The 22,022-nt window shown below is 38.6% G+C and overlaps 1 protein-coding gene across 1 annotated transcript in view; it reads left to right on the top strand.

Annotated features, from left to right (window-relative positions):
- The window catches only part of prickle3 (prickle homolog 3), a 40,795-nt gene continuing 18,773 nt past the window's right edge, over nucleotides 1–22,022 (top strand). The window contains exons 1-3 of the mRNA XM_021323102.2: nucleotides 1–169; nucleotides 2,767–2,841; nucleotides 15,444–15,526. Coding sequence (XP_021178777.2) covers nucleotides 86–169; nucleotides 2,767–2,841; nucleotides 15,444–15,526 — 242 coding nt within the window. The 5' untranslated portion in view covers nucleotides 1–85. The remainder of the gene's footprint in view (nucleotides 170–2,766; nucleotides 2,842–15,443; nucleotides 15,527–22,022) is intronic.

Here is a 22,022-nt window from a genome sequence, read left to right on the forward strand (position 1 = left end):
TAAAAATCAGAGCTCGTAGAAAAGGTCCACAGAACCATTGAGATTTAAGAACATTGGAAAATTAGGCTAAAATCCCACCTGAGCAATGAATGCAACTAGTTCTACACACAGGACGTATCTTGAACCTGACACTACCAACAAAGGCTTTTGTACCAAGTATGAAATATGGGTAAGCAATGTTCAATACTTTTTCCCTGAGTCATTTCATCATATTACACATGACTTAATTTGTGAGCGTATTTGTGTTGGTTTCTTTCTACGTATGGATTACTTGGGTTGTTACCAACAACTAGTTTACAATGGAAAATAGTGACATGTTCAATACTTATTTTACCTGCTGTAGAAGAATTTTCCATGCAAAGATCATTGATGTCAAGTAATACAGACAAGTGCTGGGTACGGTCTTCAAATAAGTCTTTCATTTGGCCATAAGAAATATATCAGGAACACAATCTGTTTATATAGCATACTCTCAAATAGTCAGGTAGTAAATACTTATTTGTGATTATTACTTAAAAGTCTGTTCCAATAAATTAGGATAGCATTGAAAACTTAAAAGTGAAAGGAACTCATACATTATGCATAATAATTGCATAATAGGATATTTTCAGTTGTTTATTTCTAGTCTTTTTCATGATAATGGCTTGAAATCAATGTAAACAATCTAAAGTAAATCTTTACATAGTATTCAATGCTACATAAGGATGTTAATAAGGGTTTTCAATGCAGAAATGTAGTGACATCCTCTAGGAGGAGGTCACCCTACAAAAAGCTGGTCAGAGTGCTGTATACAAATTATATTAATGAAAAGTTGTGTGGAAGGAAAACATGTGCGAGAAAAGGTGCTCATGTGACAGAGATAACCACAGTCTTGAAAAATTTAGACTTGTAGTTGACGTCCCGCACTTCTTCCAAAGAGCTTTCTCACTTCAAAGCTAACGTTGGAGGAGTTCCATGCTTTTAAATTAAAAAGCTCTTCAGATGAAGAGTGAAACATCTTCATCTACAAGAATTGAAGTCCAGTTACTCTTTTTTTTTTAACCCTTTTGGATTTGCCATGTCCTGCATGACTGAGAATCTTCCTAAGCATACAGCCTTGAGAGGATTGTGAAGCAAAGCCCATTTAGGAGATTATGGTGGTGGTGGAGATGCAAGATGCACAGCTTGGGAATCTCCCATAATGTGTGGTTTAAAGTCTGTTTTTTTTTTTCTTCAGACAAACTGAAACTTTGCGTGTCATCTGGAAATCCAGGTTCCAGAGTTTGTAGGAAAAGACAAGAGGTCCACAATGAGTTAGAGGGGATTTGTGGAGCTAGTTCATCTGCTGGTGTTGGTCAACTGGTTTCATCGAGTAAATTTTAAAACCCTCCATGCTTCCCTGTGCTGAAAAGCATCATGCAGATGCTGATTGCACTGTGCAGCAGGTCTTGGCCTCGAGTACCAATATAATTTACCAATTTTAATTTTAATGGTTCAATAACCATTGTATCACTGTGCTAGTTGTTTTGCCTGACAAGCAAAAGGCTGCTATTAAAGACACCAGGGCTTCCTTAACACATCTGTAGAACCTCTAATATGCTTAATTAGGAACATACGGGCTTTCTTCACAGTGGGAAGAAATTTCAGTGTTATTTGTGATGTTCTAATTTCCTGGCAAAATTCAGTTTTGTTTTTTTTCTGTACCTGTAGCCCACCATCGTTAAAATTAACAGACAAAAAGCTTTAAATATATCACATGAGATTCATCTTACTAAAAGCAGTAATATTCTGGATTATACTTGATTTGATTGAGATGCGCCCGCATGTCACATGCTGTCGCTTTTATTCTGCCTCTGTCCAAAAGCATAAAAAACAAAGTGTATGGTATGAACCACTAAGCTATATAATACACTGGAGTGCTGATTTTGCCGAAAAACTGAAGTCACTGGCCGCCATCTTGCTACTCCCTACTCTCACAGAATCCCATAGGATTTGGTTGCAACAACAAGCAGTTTTCTGGCTGTGTGAAAACGTTTCACAGGTAATTCTACAGTCAGTGGATGTACTAAAACTATCAACCAATAAGAAAATTAGGTGCTGAAATATTTTACATGTTATTCATATTAAATATATATGTATATATAAGTATGTGTATATGTGTATATATATGTATACATATATGTAAATATATGTTTTTGTATATTGTTATTTATATATTTATAAATGTTATATATATATATATATATATATATATATATATATATATATATATATATATATATATATATATATATATATATATATATAAAAAATGCAAAATATTTCAGCACATGACTTTCTCATTACGTGATAGTTTTAGAACATAACATAAAACTATATAGCATTTGACATTTTAAAAGTTTTAAGCCCCCCATTAACATGGGAAAATCCTCGTTATTACTGGAGGAAAATAGGGAGTACCAATATGGCAGCTGGTGGCTTCAAAGCGACTTGTTCTAACAGCGGGCGATTTGCACTCCAGTGTATAATATAGCTCAGTGGTATGAATGTGTGTTTTATTTTGAAGAGCCACCGGAAGTTGTGTCGTTTTTCTTCCTTCGGCTGCACTAACTTTTCACTTCTGTTCCGGAGCCAGAAGTGTTTGGGAAAGATTGGGATGTAGAGTCCGTAGTAGTCCACAGGGGAGCAGCATGTAGTTCACGGTAGACTCTGTGGGGTTTTGTCAGTTTTTACACCTTATTATTTTTACTCTCCATCTTTTTTTCTTTTCTTTTCTTGTTTTTTAAGCTGGAAAGTGTCTTCCAACGTCCCGCCGACATCATGTTCCTGCGCGGCTCGAAGAAGCGACGGTCGAACCGCTCGGTAAGTCCTGCTGTTTCCCCTCATATTCAACTTAGTTAACAACTGTCTGTACGGCAGGTCGTTTTACAACAAGTTCAGTTTAAGGCCACTCTCGACTTTTTCTGTGTCTCCTTTGTTCGCGGATTTTTTTTTTTTATTAACTTGAACACGAATTAAACTCGGCGCTGAGAAAAGTCCAGAAGAGAAAACAGTCCGAGCGGAACTTCGTCCCACCTTCACCTGGCTATTGTGTGTCGCTGGACTGAATATTGGAGAAATAATCCCCTCCTTGTTTCCCCGCTTTAGAAAAAAAAAATTTTTTATTTTTTATATATATATAATTTATGTCTGATACAGTCACTGCATCTTTATTTTCTTGAGTCATGATGTCTGACGCCTCAGGTGAAGTCAGGAGTGGCTCAGAGACCTTTACCTGAGCAGCAGCTGCAGCGTTATTATTCTGGGATGGGGAGCTGGATTTTCTCAGGGTCTGTAGTGATGTAATCTGGACGGCTCGGTGTGTTCTGGCACCTAAACTGCTTAAATGTTAATGAAGAAGTGTGTTGGGTTGACGCACATCTGGCTCATCGGCTCACATGCTATATGGCTTAAACATTGACGCAGTTTGTGGGGCTGTTGCGTTGCAGGTTCTAATCCCAGTTTGGAGTGTTTCTGCGTGGGGTTTGCATGTTCTCCCTGTGCATGTGTGGATTATTTCCAGGTACTCTGGCTTCCTCCCACTTTAATGCGGTACCGCGCGCGAGCTATTTTTAGAAACACAACGTCACGATGACGTCACATCACGTGGTACGCAGTAGGGCATGCTTGCATAGTCCGCCGCTGTGTCGCTGTAAAAGAGACGTGCGTTACCCTTGGTTTTACTCGGTAAACAAATGCTTTTTCCAAATCTAACACCATGGTTTTTAAACATTGTTGCTATGGAACGTGCAACAGCGACTCGAGTTACGCTGATCGGCCGTATATGAAGGATGTTTTCTTCAAGACTGCCAAGGAGAAATGTGTACGCTTGGAACACCGGGGCGGTCGGCCTACACAACAGTTCAACCCGGAAAAAGTTACCAAATTCAAGTACATATGTAGCAAGCATTTTGTCGGAGGAAAGGGCACAACCGAAGAACATCCTGACCCAATTCCAGCGACATCAAGTCAAGGTAAGAGTATTTTGGTGGCCGACATGTTAATAAAGTAGCGCCTGCTACCATGATCGCATATAGGCTATCATGGTAGCAGGAGCTAACATGATAGCCTGCTACCAGGCTTACTCAAAAACATTTCAAATGAGACAAACATTAAACATATACCCATTCCTGGACGGTGATTGCAAACAACAACAAAAAAAACGGCCGACGCTGCCTTGATCGCCGCGCAGGAAAAAAAAAACAAAGCTTACCGTTCATCAACTCGGCCAGTTTTCCGGTTTTTTAAGCCCTCGAACCTCAAGCCATCGTTTGAGCTGAAGGTTGGTGTGTTCTTCAACAGTGCGGCCAGTAATCCGTGTGCCTGGGACATCGTCTTGGGAAAGTTTAACGGCTGTAAAGTCGGTCATATCTGTTATCCGTGCGTTCTCTCCTGTATGCGTTCTCTCCTGTATGCCCTACCTAAGCGGCAAAAGGGGCGTTGCTCTTGAGACAGTGACGTCACGTGCGCGGTACCGCATTGGTCCTTTCAAATTGTGCTAGACTGGTCCTGGGTGTACCCTGCCTCTCACCCAATAACAGCTCCCCGTGACCCTGCTGGAGTGTGTGTGTGTGTGTATATATATATATATATATATATATATATATATATATATATTAGGGCTGGGCAACAATTAAAATATTTAATCGCGATTAATCGCATAATTTGCCTGATTAATCGCGATTAATCGCATTGTATTTACAAACTCCAAGAATGAATTCAAAAGTAGTGTAAAGAGCACTTTTATTTTAATGTTCTGCTGCCATATGAACAAAAGTGTTGTAACATTTGTAGCACTTATCAGTAACACATATTTAGTGTAAAACTCAACTTAAACATGTAAAACAAAAAATAGCAATAATAATAAATTAAAGCTTATTGCCACTGACAGGGAATTCTCTTTATGGGGAAAAAATCTACCAAAAACAGGCAATTTCTGAGGTAACCGCAGGGAGCAGCATTACCATTTTATGTTCAATACCAAAGTTTAACTTGGCAGTGGTTACAACTAACTTGTTTCTGTTATATTCGATGCTGGAAGAACTTTAAACTGAAATGCTTGCTAACTCGATATGCTTGCATGTTTATTTGACGTTAACACGCGGTTTTTTGTTGTTGCTTTCTCGCGTGCATATAGTGAATGGCAGGGAAAAACAGGCAAAAATACATGGATACTTTGAAACGAGAAGCGACTTCACCGACGGCGTCGATGCAGACCCCCCCGCTCCGTACAAAACTTGTTCTGTTCGCCAACTCACCGCCTCGCCTAAGCAAAATCCTGCGGGAAACACCGCCTTCCGCATGTTGGCTTTGTTTTTTTCCGGCCAGCACCTTTCTTACTCTGAATCCGAGGTCTGGCTGACAGCGAGGTTATTGGCGCATTATCGCCACCTACTGTTCTGATTCAAACCCCTACACCGCAGCAACAGACCTTCACAAAATAAAAGCATGTGAGCAACATGCGTTAACGCGCGTTAAAGAAAATATCGCCGTTAATAGTCTAATGAGTTAACGCGAAATTAACGCGTTAACTTGCCCAGCCCTATTATTTATATATATATATATATATATATATATATATATATATATATATATATATATATATATATATATATATATATATATATATATATATATATTATAGGCTGTAATGTCACCAAGCTCCGCCCCTTCAAAGATTACAAAGAGAAGGCTTTCTTTCAGTTTTGGTAATAGGTTGGTTGAATACAGGGTTGAATTTCAATCCAGTGTTTGTGTTCTGTATCTAAAAATAGGTCGCTTTGAATTTGTTGATAATTATCTATATCAATGTATATGATTTCTTTTTTTATCTATATGCTTTTTTTTCTATATTATCCAGCCCTATAATTTGTTTTGGCTTTGCGTTGCATAATCTAACACAACCAACAGTGCACTGGTACTGTAGCAAATCCTTTGTTACACGTTTTATGTTGTGCCGTTTCTATTTGAATCTGAAGTTATTTAATTTGCACATATGTACATAAAGTACTCTATGGTTTGTATGTAATCCGGCCTTCATATATAAAGATAAGTCAGTTCAATTACTGTGTTGTGAGGTGGAGTTTCCAGGTTGTCAATAGGATTTACATTTTGATTTTATGAAGCATCTCTTTCAGATATAATATATATTTGTTTAGATTATGTATTGTTATATAAATTATTTTCATTATTTTTTGCATATGTATAGTTCAACGGTGTCCAAGCTTTTCAGCCAAAATTGTTAAATCGAGAATGTTTGAGGGCCAAATAAATGAATAACAATAAATAACATAACCAAAAATACTGACCCTGCCTGACAAAATATGACAATTTTAAGAAAACATATTAAACTATATTAAGCCCATTTTATTAAATTAATTTTCATCAGATCTTGATCTTGAATGCCCCAGAGTCTGTATTTGAGTAAAAGTCACCCTATTTATTATGAAATTAAAGCAAATGTAAAAAAGTGTGCTTATTAAGAGACAAATGTTTTGTGTTGTACCGAACATTTAAATGGGACTGTAAATGGTTTAGCTAAGTAGTTGATAGCTGTCAATATCTTACTTGCTGAAAATATTACTAATTCACTTGTTATGGCCTTATTTCTGTTAATTAAGGATAATTTCCACTCACACCTATTGCAAACACTACATTAAGATTAGAATATTACATCAGACCAATGAAAACAGCATTTCTAATACAGAATATAGGCTTAAGTACGTTTTATACCTGCCTAAAGGTTATTTTCAAAAGGTACAAGCGAGCCTCATCAGAGCACATGTTCTACTTTTCTTTTAACATGACTATAAATATATAAACAAGGAATTCATATTTATGGGGAACAAATGGCCAAAGGAATTGAAAAAAGAAAATAAATTAAGCTTACAACAGACATAAGAAGTATAAGGCTTTGTGATTTCACATTTGTCTCATTCACAATGTTTAACAATTAAAATGTATCTAATGAAAATAAAAACATATCTTTTTTTTATTTGAATGGGAGGAGTTGACGTATTGCTATAAGGATCAGGGACTTAAAACATCTGCAACTGTAAACAAACCCCCATTCTTTACCCATTCACTAAGATTTCATCCCAAACGTTTCCATTTTGTATCCAAAATCGGTCACACACCCGCAACGTTTGTGTTTTAATTTATTTACCCTGGTGGTGACGTTTTTAAGATGAATTACATAGATAAATAGCCATCATCATGTCTTTTTTTTTTTTTTTGTATAGCTGTATGCTTGCTGCTTCAGATTTTAAACTTTGCCCTGTTTCCATTGATTGTGCTTGTGGTCTCTGTTTGTACCAGTCAACTATTATGAAAGATGACAGATTATTGTTCCCTAATCAACCCAAATAACTTCGACCAACGTCCTGCTGGTGGGTTATTACGGTCACAAAATCAAGTTTACTTATTAAATATCCCCAATAGAGGTGATGAGAAACATATCAGAAAATCAGGTAAAATAAGATCAGAGCTGCTATTTACTCACTTACTCGCTTGCTTCCTACTTCATTACTAACCACCTAAACCTGCCTGCCAGCTGAGTTCTTGTGGTGTTTGTACTTTCACAAAGACAGAAGAATCCAACTTGTACTGCTCCCGCTAGGGCTGGAGGATAGAGGAAAAAGAGCGTATCAATAAAATAGAAATCATATTGATAGATGTGAATTATTATCTACAAATTCAAAACATATTTTAAGTGCAGCCCTGGCCATTTGATGCTGTTGCTTAATGACCTATTTTTAGATGCAGGGCACACAAGCACTGAATTCAAACTCAAACCTTAATTCAACCAACCTTTTAGCAAAAAAGTTTTTAAAAAAGTAAAAAAAAAAAAGTGTGTGCTCTCTGAACTCTTTAAAGGAGGTGGAGCTTGGTTCCTGGGTCTGTGTTTGTGATTGGTTGAGAGGATGTAATGACTGTAAAATTCACCTACATGGCTTTCAATGCACAAGGAAAGAAAACTGTTGTTTTACTGAACTTTTTACTGATGATTTTTTTTCTATCATCGATAAATGTCTATCGATCGTTTTATATTGAAGATGAATTATCGGCCAGCCCTAGCTCCCCCTTCAACCGTTTGGGGCTGAACTGAAAACGGTTTGGACCAATCACGTTACAGTATTATGGTTTAAGGCGGGACATACCAGTTGTGATGAAAGCAAGAGCTGCCGAGCCCACAGCCAAAAACAAAACAAAAACAACATGGCTGCTGCTATCACTGCTCACATTTTCATTTGATGCCGTGATTGGCTAAAGCCAAACTTTGGTAGGCGGGCGCTAGGCGTCGCATCGTCCAATCAGCTCCGAACGTTCTACTGCAGGTCCCTCCCTTCCCCAAACGGATTCGATAGAAGCAGTTCCAGATTGATAATGTGCAGAGCGGAGACCACTAAACATTACCAGTCTGGCTGGCCAGGTTATTAACTACTTACTACTTACTTGCTTTCTTACTTAATTACTTAGTAACTACTTACCTGCTTACTCATCTTTAAATTTGGATATAAATAGAAGAAAAAAATAATTATGTATAGTCATTTCCTTTATCCATATTTTAGCCATCCGTTGTCTATAATCACTTATCTGTGCAGGCTTCATGCCTTTATCCACCGGTCATAGGCCAAGAGGCGGGTTACACCCTGGACATTACGCCAGTCTATCACAGAGACACACAGAACAAATAATAAGACATACTCATCCCTAAGGGGAATTCAGAGAGACCAATTAACCTGACTGTCAGGTTTTTGGACTGTGGGAGGAGGCCGGAGTACCCGGAGAGAACCCATGCGTGCACAGGGAGAACATGTGGGTTTGATTTTCTGTACCGTATAGCTCTGGGCAACAAAACAGTTCAATTAAAATATTGAGGAACAGAAAATGTCAATAACAATGGTAAAGATTGGGGATTAAAGTTCAATAAAATAAGCAACACATGTGGCCTAACAGGCAGTATGGGAGGACACCATTATTTAGGCCTTTTTGCGTGATGAGAAGGGTTAACAGTAGTGTTAGTTTGATTTGCATTGTTTTATAGTTGCATTTTATACTGTTTATGGGATTTTGTACATCGATATATTGTTTGTTGAAAAAGTTTCATTAACAATCAGTGAAGTTCTGTAATTCTTAATGTTAGCCGGTGTGAGACCTGTTGTCTCACACTGAATTTCTCCAATGTGAAATCAATAAAGACTAGCTTATGTTAGCCGGTATTTAGTCAATTACATTCTTTTAAATATATCTCATTAGTTATTGATGTTTTATTGCTTTTTTAATGTGTGTTTTTTCCCAGTTTATACTAAAACAGATACTATCTGAACTGCTATTAACTCTTAATCCAAAATCATCTTGTTAGTTATCAAAACAGTTCGATAAGGAAACAATATACTCAACTTTTTTTTTCTCCGCATGACCCAGCAGCTCTGGTAACATATGCAGTTTTACAAACTTACTGCTGCAAAACGTTAATTTAATGTCCACCATAAACCCAGTGCTGGAATTACATGTCAATAAAGGGAAATTATAAACTTTGATAAAGTTTTACACGTCACTATGGGTGTCAGGTTCTATGTATAGCTCTCTCTTTTTCTCTTGCACAGTGATGCAAAACAGCTGTTTGTGTTTATGCAGGCATCAGCTGCACTCAAAGGCTTTTTTTTTTTTTTTATGAGAACACGGCCTTCCACTGCATAAACCCTCTGGTTTGTATTTCTAGATGCTTTACAGAGATCCGGTTTGTGTCGGGTGTTTTAAGGAGGAGGCCTGTGGAAGACGGTCTTTGCCTGCTTTGGGCTGAGCTGACCTCGGCGGGTCGGAAAGCAGGAAGCAGAAAAATGTAAACTGTATTATCACTGAGCTGCATTGTGCTGCAGAGTAACCTTGCAGGCTGTCTGTCTGATCGCTGCCGGCGACGAGACGAGCGGCTACCCGGTGTGCCGAGGTAGCAAAAGGCCCATGACCCCCTGACCCGTCCTGTTAATCTTTAACCCGTCCAGAACCACAGCTCTGAGAACTGCTACTGTCCATTTCTTCACCTATTTAGGACAACTTCTGTCAACCTGAGGAGGACCACACTGTTCGTACGGACATCATTACTATGTAACGTTTACCTGTTGCCCCAATATTATGCCAGGGAGTCCCCGGTTTAGCCGGAGCGCTGGCATGTCGATGGAGGACAAACAAAAGCTGGCAGGTTTTCAGTCCATCTTTTACCCGGTTACAGCGTTACAAGACGGAGCTCAGACCAAGCTTCAGACTCACACGGTGGAACAAGTCTAACGCGGCGCTTAAATACAAGCGTCTGAGCCCACTTGAACTTGATTTGTCAACATGCTGTATTATTTACAGTACTTTGCCTTCATTTTGTTTGGAGGGAACTTCCTGTTGCCACTCCCATTCGTAGCACAAAAGGCAAACCTCGGCCTGCAGACAAAGACTTGACATTTTATCTTTCGTGGACAGCTGAAAAAGCAAAACAGGAAACCCTCCAGCTGTCTGTGGAGCCTCGTTTCCGAGCTGTTATTATGGAGTTATGTTAAACAAACTGGTCCTACCTAGAAAATGTTAGCATGTTCCTACTAACTACTACCAACACAAACTAAATAAATACTCAAGACCCCCTGTCCTACATTCCTGCTTGCCTTTGTGAACCCATGATATTTTAAATTTGTTCAATGCATCTTTGTTTAGTTGCATAATTGTTTAGTTTTCCAAGATTTCCTCAATTGTGCAGAACATGACTTTATGAAACCTGTGATGAATGACTTAATCTGTCGTCTCTCAGCGCATCTGGAAACTAAGCGCTTTCCTTAAATTCTTAGCTTTTCTCACAGTTTCTAATCCCTGTTCCCCTTTGTTGCGTCGAAGCTTTATTCTCAATTACGATCTTCCCCCTAAACGTGGGATTATTCAAGCAACGCTGTCGGCCCTCTTATCATTTGGATGTAAATCTGCTTGAGGATTACAGTTTATCTTGTAATAATATTCATACTCCTCAAACCTCTTTATTGATTTTGTCACTCACGTTGCTTACAACCACAATCTTCAGGGTGTTTTTGGGGATTTCCTCCTAGAAATTGGGCTGAACAATTAATCGCATTTTCAATATAATCGCGATTTAAAAAAACGCAATTTCCAAATCGCAGAGTCTGCAATTTTTGGCTATGTAACAATTAGGGAATTAGACACGTCCATTAGGTGTTGGTAAAATGTTTAAAGTGGGTTTGCCTCCAAATGGAAGGGGAGACAGTTGCAGCAGTGAGATAATCTAATTTTATTACTTGTTTTAGAGTTTATATAATCATACATAGCATTAAGTACAGGTCAGTCAGTTTAATACATAGACTTGCTTGTTGGTTGCACTTTATGTTCAACAAGGATCGATGTCCAAATCAACTAAAAGCTGTTCTCTTGAATAATATTCTGATTAATAGAAACATTAAAAGTTCTTGTTTTGAATAGTCCTTGTTTACAGACGTCTTTATTTAGAGGCCATTTTTGTTGCTTGTGGTTAACGTAGAGAAAAGTCAAAATTGCAATTTTGGTTGAAATATATCGTAGGCAGGTGTGTCTTTACAAGCTTCACACGTCTACAATGTGATATTTTTGCCCATTTTTGGGAAGCCAGACAGCAAATGCTCAGTTCGACTGGATGGTGTCTACCCAGTGCTTCAGGTTTCTGGTCTTACTGCTGTTTTCCATTTGAACTTAGGTCTAGACTTTGACTAGACCATTCCAACACATAAATCTGCATTGATTCAAACCTTTTGCTTTGACTGCAGCTCTATGGTTGTTTAGCTGGACGGTGAGTCCCAAGCCTTTAAGGGTCACCTTGTATTTAGCTTTTCCATCTTCCCATCCACTAAGACTGCCTTTATTTTCACTTTGGGGATGGTGTCCACTGTAAAGAATGACAGTATCTATGGGAAATTTGGTATTCGTGGCCCACATGTTGACATAATAGAGTTACCATGTGGACTTTAGAAAGGTTTGTAGGAGCCCCACCTTGACGGGGCTGCTAAACATAGTCCTGGTTTAATAGAAGTCAAAAGAAAAGTGTGATGAAGGAAAATATGTTTTCACAATAATTGGTTTATGTCTATTACAATGTTTTTGTGATTGTTTGGCACCAAATCAAAACTGAAATACAATTTCTTTTTTAAATTGTACAGATCTATTTACTGGATTTTGTTTAGCCCCCCAGGCGCTTGCAGAGGCAACAAGATTTTAGCGTCAGCTGAGTGGACAACTCTGTTTTTCCATTATGTGTTCAGACCCACGTAAACCACAGATACCGAGATCAACGAGCTTCTTAAAGCAAAAGAAGAAAAAAACGAGAACTATCATTTCATTTTCTCCCCTGCGGGCTTTGAAGTGTCATTTTTTTTTTCAAGTCGACTAAAGTTTCCAGTAGTGATGTTACCCTGCAGCTAATTTCTTTCTTCGTGTTGAAGAACGCAGTTTGTACACCTCTGTGCTCATTGGGTCTTTGGAGTCTGTGCCTCGCAGGCTCAGCCTGTCAGAGTGACGACTCAGGAACTCTGAAGAAGTAACAAGTGAAAATGCCCAATTACCCAGAAATTATCTGTACACTTCATTTAACCCATTGGAGGGAGGAGGGGGTGAATAATGGCAGGAAATGTTGCATGTCAATGCAGGTGGCATGTTCGGTAATACCACCAGAGTTGAACAGGAGGAAAACTGTGTCTTGTTTACATTTCTACTTTTCCAACTTAAACACACCCATCCAAATCGTGACCAATCACACAACAGCTGTCGGACACCCTCCGAGAACAAAATCACGTCAATTTGTACGGACAACTTGGGGGAGTCTGTATGTAACAGCCTCAAGTCTTCCACACGTCGGTTTTGCATGTAGGCCATAAACGTACATTTAGGTCTCATCCAACCAGAGCGCCCTCTTCAACATGGACGCCGTGTCAACGCTTCATGGATTGTAGCAAACTGAACACAGGACTTCTTCTGGCTTTTCTTGCTACTCTTCCTCAAAAGCCAGACTTGTGCACTGCAAAAACAGAACTAAAAATAAGTAAATTGTTCCTAAAGTTAGTGTATTTGTCCTTGATTTGAGCAGGTAAATAGGATTATTTACCAATGGAATGAGTGTTTTGACCCCTAATATAAGATAATTAGACATTCTGCACTTGAAATAAGATGATGGAGATGAGTTGGTTCTACTTTAAGGTCAAAAATCTTGTTCCATTGGCAAACCATCTTATTTACCAGCTCAAATCAAGGATAAATACACATATTTTAAGAACATTTTACTTATTTTAAGTTCTGTTTTTGCAGTGTGGAGCTAATAATTGTCCTGTCAGCAGAATCTCCCACCTGAGTCTGGATCTCTGTAGCTCCTCCAGAGCTGTCACGGGCCAAGCTAAAGCTCCCCTTGCCCCTTTATAGTTTGTGTTTTGGATTTCTGCTACAGTAAATATCCAGTCGGGTAGAGTTCAGCTTAAATAGCCAGATATATTTACCCTAAAAAGTTTTTGTCAGGTTAAACTAAATCCTTTCTGAGACAAATAACAAAAAGGCAAGTGACAGCCCTCGCATATCTCCGTTTGTTTACCCTCATAACTGTGAGAAAATAAAACAGTCTGTGCCGTTTCATGCGCTGCCGTTCTTGAGAGCGGTCGTAAAAAAACCTGAGCTCGGCAGAACAGGCTCGACGTGAATTCTGGTTCAGTGGTTAGAAACTGAGGCAGGTGAGCAGGTATGCACAGGTTCCTCTCGGTTAATTGCCGTGCTCAATAAATTCAAAGGATGTGTGCGATGTGACGTGCGGCTTGTTTATGCATCTGAAAGGGTTTAATTTAGGGCTCATCTAGTAAACAGTATTTGGTCATTTGCTCCTCGCATAGGTTTTGTACAGAGGCCCCTCCGTTAATCCTTGTCCTCTGTGGAAAAACGAAGCTGCACTGGAAAAAGAGAACTAAAAATAAATAACATTTTCTTGAAATGAATGTATTTGCCAATGGAATGAGTATTTTTACCCCTAAAATAAGATAATTAGATATATTGCACTTGAAATAAAATGATAGAGATGAATTGTTCCTATTTTAAGTGCAAAAATCTTATTCCATTGGCAAATAGTCCTATTTACCTGCTCAAATCAAGGAAAAATATATTCATTTCAAGGGAAAAAAAAATATTTTCAGGTCTATTTTTGCAGTGTGTTGGCTAAAAAGAAAGGAGCGACACAGTAGAGTTTGGTTCTCTGACGGGGGGGGAAAAGCAGAGCGACGGAGTTCCCTACATGGAGAGGGAAAGGGTGCAGCTCTCATCCTGTGTCCTGCTTCCTTCCTCCCATCTCTAAAAAAGAGGCCTGGGTCTGCGGCGTTCTGCATATACACACATACACAGCCATGCAACGCTGCAGGAGTGGGAGTGAGAGAGACGCAAGAAAACATTTTATAAAGTACAAGGCAGAGGCGTAATAAAGAAAAAGGAATGAAAAGTTGGGCTACAGACGTAAATTAATGCTTTTTCATTTAACAGTATAAAGGCAACTCTTTGACCTCGGTAAAGGAGTATTTTTGCATTTCCCTCTGAGTTTTGTTCCACATTAGTGAAGCGTGGCGACTTGTGCCGCTTCTCCGTGTCTGGTTCTGATTCTGGGGATGCAGAGTAGCCTTGAACCAGAGAGCCTGAGTGGTCTGGAAGGTTCATTCAAAGACAACAAATCTTTAATGGGTTTTAGTGCTGAGCCTTTCAGTGATTAATGAACTATCAGAAGTATTTTACCAGTGAGGCAGTTTCGGTATTACAGCTGTTTCCAGTTCATCCCTCAGCTCTCTTGTTTAAAGGCTGTTTGAATTCAGCACAAAAGGTTTAGCTAGGCTGCTTTTATCTACAGACACTCATACGGTCTAGATGTAAAAAAACCTGTTTGTGCCCCTTGTTTTTAATAGTAATTATTTTACAGAAAACTTGATGCTGAAACACAAATGAAATTAGGCACACTGCAAAAAGGGAACTAAAAGTAAGTAAGATTTTCTTGAAATAAACGTATTTCTCCTTGATTTAAGCAGCTAAATAAGACTATTTGCCAATGGAATTAGTATTTTTACCCCTGAAATAAAATAATTAGATATCCTGCACTTGATATAAGATGATGGAGATGAATTGTTCTTTTTTTAGGTGCAAAAATCTTATTCCATTGGCAAATAATCTTATTTACCCGCTCAAATTAAGGGAAAATGCACTAATTTCAAGAACATTTTACTTACTTTTAGCTCAATCTTGCAGTGCAGTTTCTCTGAACACGTCATGCGAAGCGCTGCCTGTGCTGGCATCTGTTGATAAATGGTGTCGTGTGCTGAAAGAATTTACCGCTGCTCTGATCGGGGGGAGAGAGAGATGTGCACTAAAGAGACTTTTTATGTTGTGTTTTTAAGCAGGACGAAGAGGACCCAGACAGAGGCCAGCCCTGTATGCGCTGCGGAGATCAGTGTCCCGGCTTCCACGTCCACGGCTGGAGGTACAACCTGTAGAGCGCTCAAACGTTGTTGCTGCTGCTGCCTGTGAGCTTTGCAGGAAGCGTTTCGCCCCTGCTTGATATTCCCATTCAGTCGGGTCACAGCTGCTGCAGCTGTTAATGACAACAAGATCTAAACCTAAATCTAAAACTTTACAAAATGTATAGCAACACTGCAAAAAGAGAACTAAAAATAAGAAAAATCTTCTTAAAATGAGAGTATTTTTTGAGCATGTAAAAAAGATTTATTTGCCAGTGGAATAAGATTTTTGCACTTAAAATAGGGACAATTCATCTTCATCATCTTATTTCAAGTGCTGTATATCTAATTATCTTATTTTAGGGGTAAAAATACTCATACCATTGGCAGATAATCTTGTTTACCTTGTTTATCAAAGTAAGTCGGGGTTCATTGCTGGGGTTTGATACATTAGGACAATGTAAATTTAAGGTTCTTAAATTATTTAAATATAAATTTAAGTTCATAAACGACAAAACTTGTTTCCATACTTTCAGTACTGATTATACAAAAATGAAGCCAAAAAAAAAAAAGGTTTTTTCTTTACAATATTTTGACAATATATTTTCCTAAGCGTCAGCATCCCATGATGGTCTCTTCATGGAAGCCCGATGAGTGCATTGGCAAACTAAAATCAAGATTTTCAAAAAATGAAATCTTAAAACATTATAAATTCCAATTCATCGATTTTATTGATTTATCGCCCGGAGCCTAGAACAAGCCCAAAGTCGCTGATAATAAGCAGATCTGGCAACACTGCTGGAAGCCTGGAACACAGTGCTGAGCGTTTCTGGAGGTCATTTTCCCCCTACTGTCATCACTCTTTAACAAACGTGCAATAAATCATGACTTTTTGGGTAACTTATTGTTATAACATTAATAATATATTTAATGTGCACTATTTTTTAATTGAAAAGCATAAATAAAAATTGGTTTCATCATTGCTGTGTAGAAACAAGTTTTTCCTATTTTATACTTTGTGGTTAAATGTCCCCCGAGGATTGCAATAGGGCAGCCAGGCAGTAAGCCGCCCGGTGTTTTGTAAGGCCTACAGGACGCTGACGTTTAAAGAGAGAGAGGTTGGTGGTTTTTCAAAATTAAAGCGTATATAACAACACAAAGACCACCCTCCTGGCAGCTGATGTGTGTGTTACACCTCGATGAGACGATGCTTTAAAGCACCTTCACACCTTCCAAACTTGTCGGCATATTTGACACTAAACTGTCTGAGACGGAGCTCTTGGGCTAGTTTTAGATTTTCACACTGACCATTCCGCTGTCTGGACATTTTGGAGCCATTGCTGCAACATTCGCTTGTGGGGAAATTGGTATCTCTCTTGAACGGGTTCCACTTGTGAACAGTCTGTTGAACTGTAGAACAATGGACTATAAAGTGCTTGGAAATCACCTTCTAAAACTTGCTTCTCTAAGGTCTTTCCTGTCTTTTTTTCCCCTCCCTGACATTTTGTCAACACCTGTTTGGTCCTGAGCAGCTACTTCCCTTACCGTCTTGTCATTTATTGAGTTTAATTGTTCTAGTTGTTTAAATACACTGTAAAAAACGGAACAAAAAAATTAGTAAAATGTTCTTAAAATTAGTGTATTTATCCTTGATTTGAGCAGGTAAATAAGATGATTTACCAATGGAATAAGATGTTTGCCCTTAAAATAGGAACAACTCATCTCCATCATCTTATTTCAAGTGCAGGATGTCTAATTATCTTATTTTAGGGGTCGAAATAATCATTCCATTGGCAAATAGTCTTATTTACCTGCTCAAATCAAGGGCAAATACACTAACTTTAAGAACATTTTACTTATTTTTAGATTTGTTTTTGCAGTGTAGAGGCTTTTTCTTTCACTCCTAAACCCTGCCAATGCAACAGCGCTGTTCATAGTTTTTTTTAGACTTTTATAATTTGGGATGATTTGTTTTAACTTCATAACGACATTCATAACGACAGCATTAAATCTGTTGTATTACTGTACAGTTTGGATTAGATTTAAATAATTTTAAAACCTGGTAAAAACCAGATCATTTTTGTCATGTCATTAAACATGAAACTTTAAAATGAAGGGTGGGTGGGGTGTTTTTATATTTTCTTTAACCATTAATATATGAAGAATTTAGATTTTCAAAGTGTATGACCAAACCTTCTGTCATTGCCATTCACATTGACAACATTTTCACTAAAATGTGGTTATAATTTTGATCTGCTTACCTGTGATTAGTGGACATATATTAGTCAAACCCGATGCAGTCAGTCATTCCAGCTAAAAATAATTAGGGTTGCGTAAAAAAATCAGCATCCTTTAGCCTGGACGTCCCATCAGCTGCAGATCATTCGAGTGAACCATCACCACACATGGAGATGAAGCACTACAGAGCAGCAGTAATCCTCCTTTTACATGAGCTGCGTGTCAAAGCTGCTGCAATCTGATCTTCAGACCTCGGCCTTTGTTGTATTCATCATTTGTCGAGCTCAAAATGCCATCCCACCGCGTGTCTTCTTACCTGGAGGCTTGTAAGGTTAGAGACCCTTGACTTTTCAAGCAAATCCGCCAAGTGCTCACCTGGAGCACGAGTCAAGCTCAGCCCGCCACACGACCCATAATGCTATTGTTGGCTTAAGTTTTAGGAGTCTGTGGTCTTGTTTGGTTGTACAAATTTGGGTTTTTGTTACGTTTCTTTCACCCTTTTCTTTTGTCTTCGGGCCCTCTACCTCACTGCAGTGAAATATTATGAATTCTTTGTGTTTAAAAACAAGAAAGGTGTGGGACTAAATAAAATTAATTAGGACTGAAAAAGATTATATGCCATTTATTAAATAGATTTTTTTTGGAGAGCCGGTTTTGTTGAACGACGTTATTAAAATTGTACTTTTTCTTTTTTTCAACTAAATGTTTAACTGTCTCGTTGTCAAATAACTCTTGTAAAAGAGAGCTTTGATCTCAATGAGTCTTATCCTGGTTAAATAAAGGTTGATGATTGAATAAACGGGAAGAAGCTGAGTCTTAGAGGCAGGTGGTAATAAAGATCCAGTTCCAAATTGTCATATATTGTTTTTGCAAAGTTGTCTGTTTTGAGATAATATTGGTTCATACTGTGTATTCCTGACTAACTCAGAGGTCAGATTTTAACAAACAAATAGTCAGACACTGAACTGAAAATTAAAGTAAAAATGGCAAATATCTAAGAGAAGAAACTGCGAGCAACAGAAAAGTAGGAAGGGTATCACTTTATTGTACCTCTTTTCTGTACTTTGTCTGCTTGAAGCTGCCAGAGCGGCTCCAGATGTGAACTTCTTGGGTTGTTTTCCTTGAGATGTCTTTTCTTGCTCCTTTAATGTATATCCAGACGGTTGGGTCTGTGGGCAATCTGATCCTGTCAGTCACATTAATAAGATTAAGCTGTGAAAGCAACCCTCTTTCTCCTCCCTCTGTCTCTGCTCCTTCTCCCTTTCAGTCCAACTCCCCCTCATATCAGCACACCAGACCGTTGTCTTTTTATTGTAAGTTCACAAAACTATTTATACCCCATTAAATTTCCCTCCATCCATTTCCTTGGGATTTTGAGTGATCAACCAACACAAAACATTGTGTTATTCTAAAGCAGAAGGAAAATGAGATGTGAAAGTGCCGGTCCCTTTTTTAATCTAATACCTCTAAATACAACCCAGTGCAACCAGCTACCTTCAGAAGTCCCCTAATCAGTAAATAGAGTCAACCTGTCATTAATTTAGTCTCAGTATGAATCCAGCTGTTCTGTGAAGGCCTCATTGGTTCCTTAGAGGGAGCAAACAGCTTCACGACGACCAAGGATCACTGCAGACAGGGACAGGCGAAAGCTGTGGAGAAACTGAAATCTTAGGGTTGGTTTAAAACACGTCTGTAGTTTTGAATACCTTATGGGGTCATAGTTTAGTTTATATTCCACAAATTTAAATAAATGCAGCACAACCACTAGGCTGTTCACCTCAAATTGCAGGCTGGGAAAGGAGAGCTTTTAAGAGAGAAGGAGCCCAGAGATCCGCAGTTACTCTGGAGGAGCTGCAGAGATCCATAGCTCAGCTGGGAATATGCATATATATGCATTTCTTCAACTGGGGAAGGCAGCTCGTCAAAGTTGATTATAACATGGATAGACCTAAATACCAAAAAGTCCTTAAGAGAGGAGCAAAGGTTTCCCTTCCAGCAATACGACAACCCTACACACAGCTTTAGCTACAGGTTTAAATCAAAGCAGAGTCATGTGATAAGATGGCCTAGTCAAAGTCCAGACCTAAATCCAGTAGGAAGTTTGTAGAAAAAAAAATGTTTTCAGTCCAACCTGAATATGCTTGAGCTATTTTGCAAAGAAAGCTAGGAGTACACATGTAGCTCCAGCAGCAGTGAAACAGAAATGTAATGTTTCATAACACGATTACAGATTTCTGTTTGGGAGAAATGTTTAAACGTGGTATAAATTTCCTTCCACTTCAGAATCAGGCACTATTTTGTGTTTTGTTCATTACATCAAATACCAGTAAAAATATACAAAACATTTTAACTTAGCAATATCTGAACAAGTTAAAGGATTATGAATATGTTTGTGGCACATGTTAAATAATGCATAATGAAAGTACTATGTTAAATTAGTTTCAGTCTTAAATTGGTTCAAACTGCATATTTCTCATAAATCTTTAGCACAGATCCAAGGAAGTAAATCATTGGTGATAAAGAAATGAAAAAAAAAGTTGATGTTCATAAAAGGCAGAGATGTTTTTAGTTTTGTAACATTTTCCTCTCAGGTTATGTGGAAAAAAAAACAACAACTGGCCTTCTCCAGTCTGTGCACTCATAGATCTGTTTATTCTGTGCAGGTTTAAGATATTGCACCTTTTGTTGACCTTTTATATTATTGTGTGTTTCAGACAGATAAAGAATTACTTCAGGGTTGGGCTGGACAATAATTCAGTAACAATATGTATCGATCGATAGACATGTGGTGCAATAGGAAAAAAAAGTAAATAAAAAGTTCAACTATTTTCCACCCTTTCACGTTCTAGCCTATCACGTAGGTTAATACTACAGTCATTACATCCTGCCAACCAATCACAAACAACAACCAGGAAAGCTCCGCCCCTTCATACAGTTCAGAGAGCTCATGTTCTTTTATCTTTTATAAAAACTTGCTGTTTTGATAAAAAGTTGGTAAAATAAAGGTTTAAGTTTGAATTCAACGAGTAACGAGTGTGTGTTCGTTACCTAAAAATAGGTCGCTAAGCAACAACATAAAATGGCCAGCGCTGCACTTAAAATATGTTTTGATTTTTTTTTTTATAATTATAAATATCAGTATGATTTCTATTCCATCAGTAGTTAATTTTTTATTTTTCTACGTCATCCAGTCCTACTTCAGGGTAAGACGACAGAGACAAACGTCCTGTTTGGACGTATCTGATCCAGCAGAATGGACGTGATTAAGTGGTTGTGATTTATGGGGGTCAGTTTTTAGGACCCCCAGAGTCTGTCTCTAATTGCATCCTCCTTAATAACCGATTGAGAGTCGCACCTCCGCTGATGGAGAAGATCGTCCGGGAGACCGCGGGCTCAGCTGCCGATGCTCGCCGAGCGGGAAGCGATCCATCTTCATCCAGGGCCTTTTCAGACACGTCTTAATCTGAGGCGGGAGGCAGATGGGGCTTCCGCTGCCCAGCGGAAAGGGGATTGAGTTACTGCTGACCCACAGGTCCCCCACCATGCTCTAAACGTGATCAAACTCACCAGTAGCTATTAGTTTCAGCAGCCATGTGGCAATTACTCTGTCCCTTATTAGTGGCAGGGAGTTATGGGGCAAGGCCCATCTGTTTGGAGCCAGATTTGAGGCGCGTTCCCCCATCGGTTTGTCTCAGTTTATAGATTATCACACAGAGGATTAATATGCGGCTGCTACACTGGATGTGCTGTTTACGGATTCATATAGTGATGATGATAACGTTCGGGACATGATTGAAGGTAGCCAAACTTTTATTATAGTTTCTGACTCCTTAATGTTTTATTTATTAACAACTTCAGTATTATTAATATGATAGGTTTCTCTGCTGATTAGCCGGAAACATGGCCAGAGAATTTGTTCAGATGGCTTATTTTTGTCGACCACCTGTTTTTAAATTGTGCACATTTTATGACACTGCAAGTTCATAGAACGTTAAATGTCACGGCGATCAAGCAGGAAGGCGCCGTTTTACATGTTTTGGCTGAAAAATCTGAGTGGTTTTTAATCCTCGGTGAGTGGACGTCTGACGAGAGATTTGTCGTGACTTTCCAGGGACTAAAAGTCACGCTGTTAATTATTTCTCCAGAGACATTTCGCCGTCATGTATGGCCATCTTGAGCTCATAATGTGACAGATGCCGAACAGGACGGCGTTGCTCATGGGCTCCAAATCTGCAGCACTTATTTGTACGATTTTAATAAACGGCACCGAAAAAGCCCCCG

Source organism: Fundulus heteroclitus, chromosome 1, assembly GCF_011125445.2.
Source record: "Fundulus heteroclitus isolate FHET01 chromosome 1, MU-UCD_Fhet_4.1, whole genome shotgun sequence".
Classification (NCBI taxonomy): Eukaryota; Metazoa; Chordata; class Actinopteri; order Cyprinodontiformes; family Fundulidae; genus Fundulus; species Fundulus heteroclitus.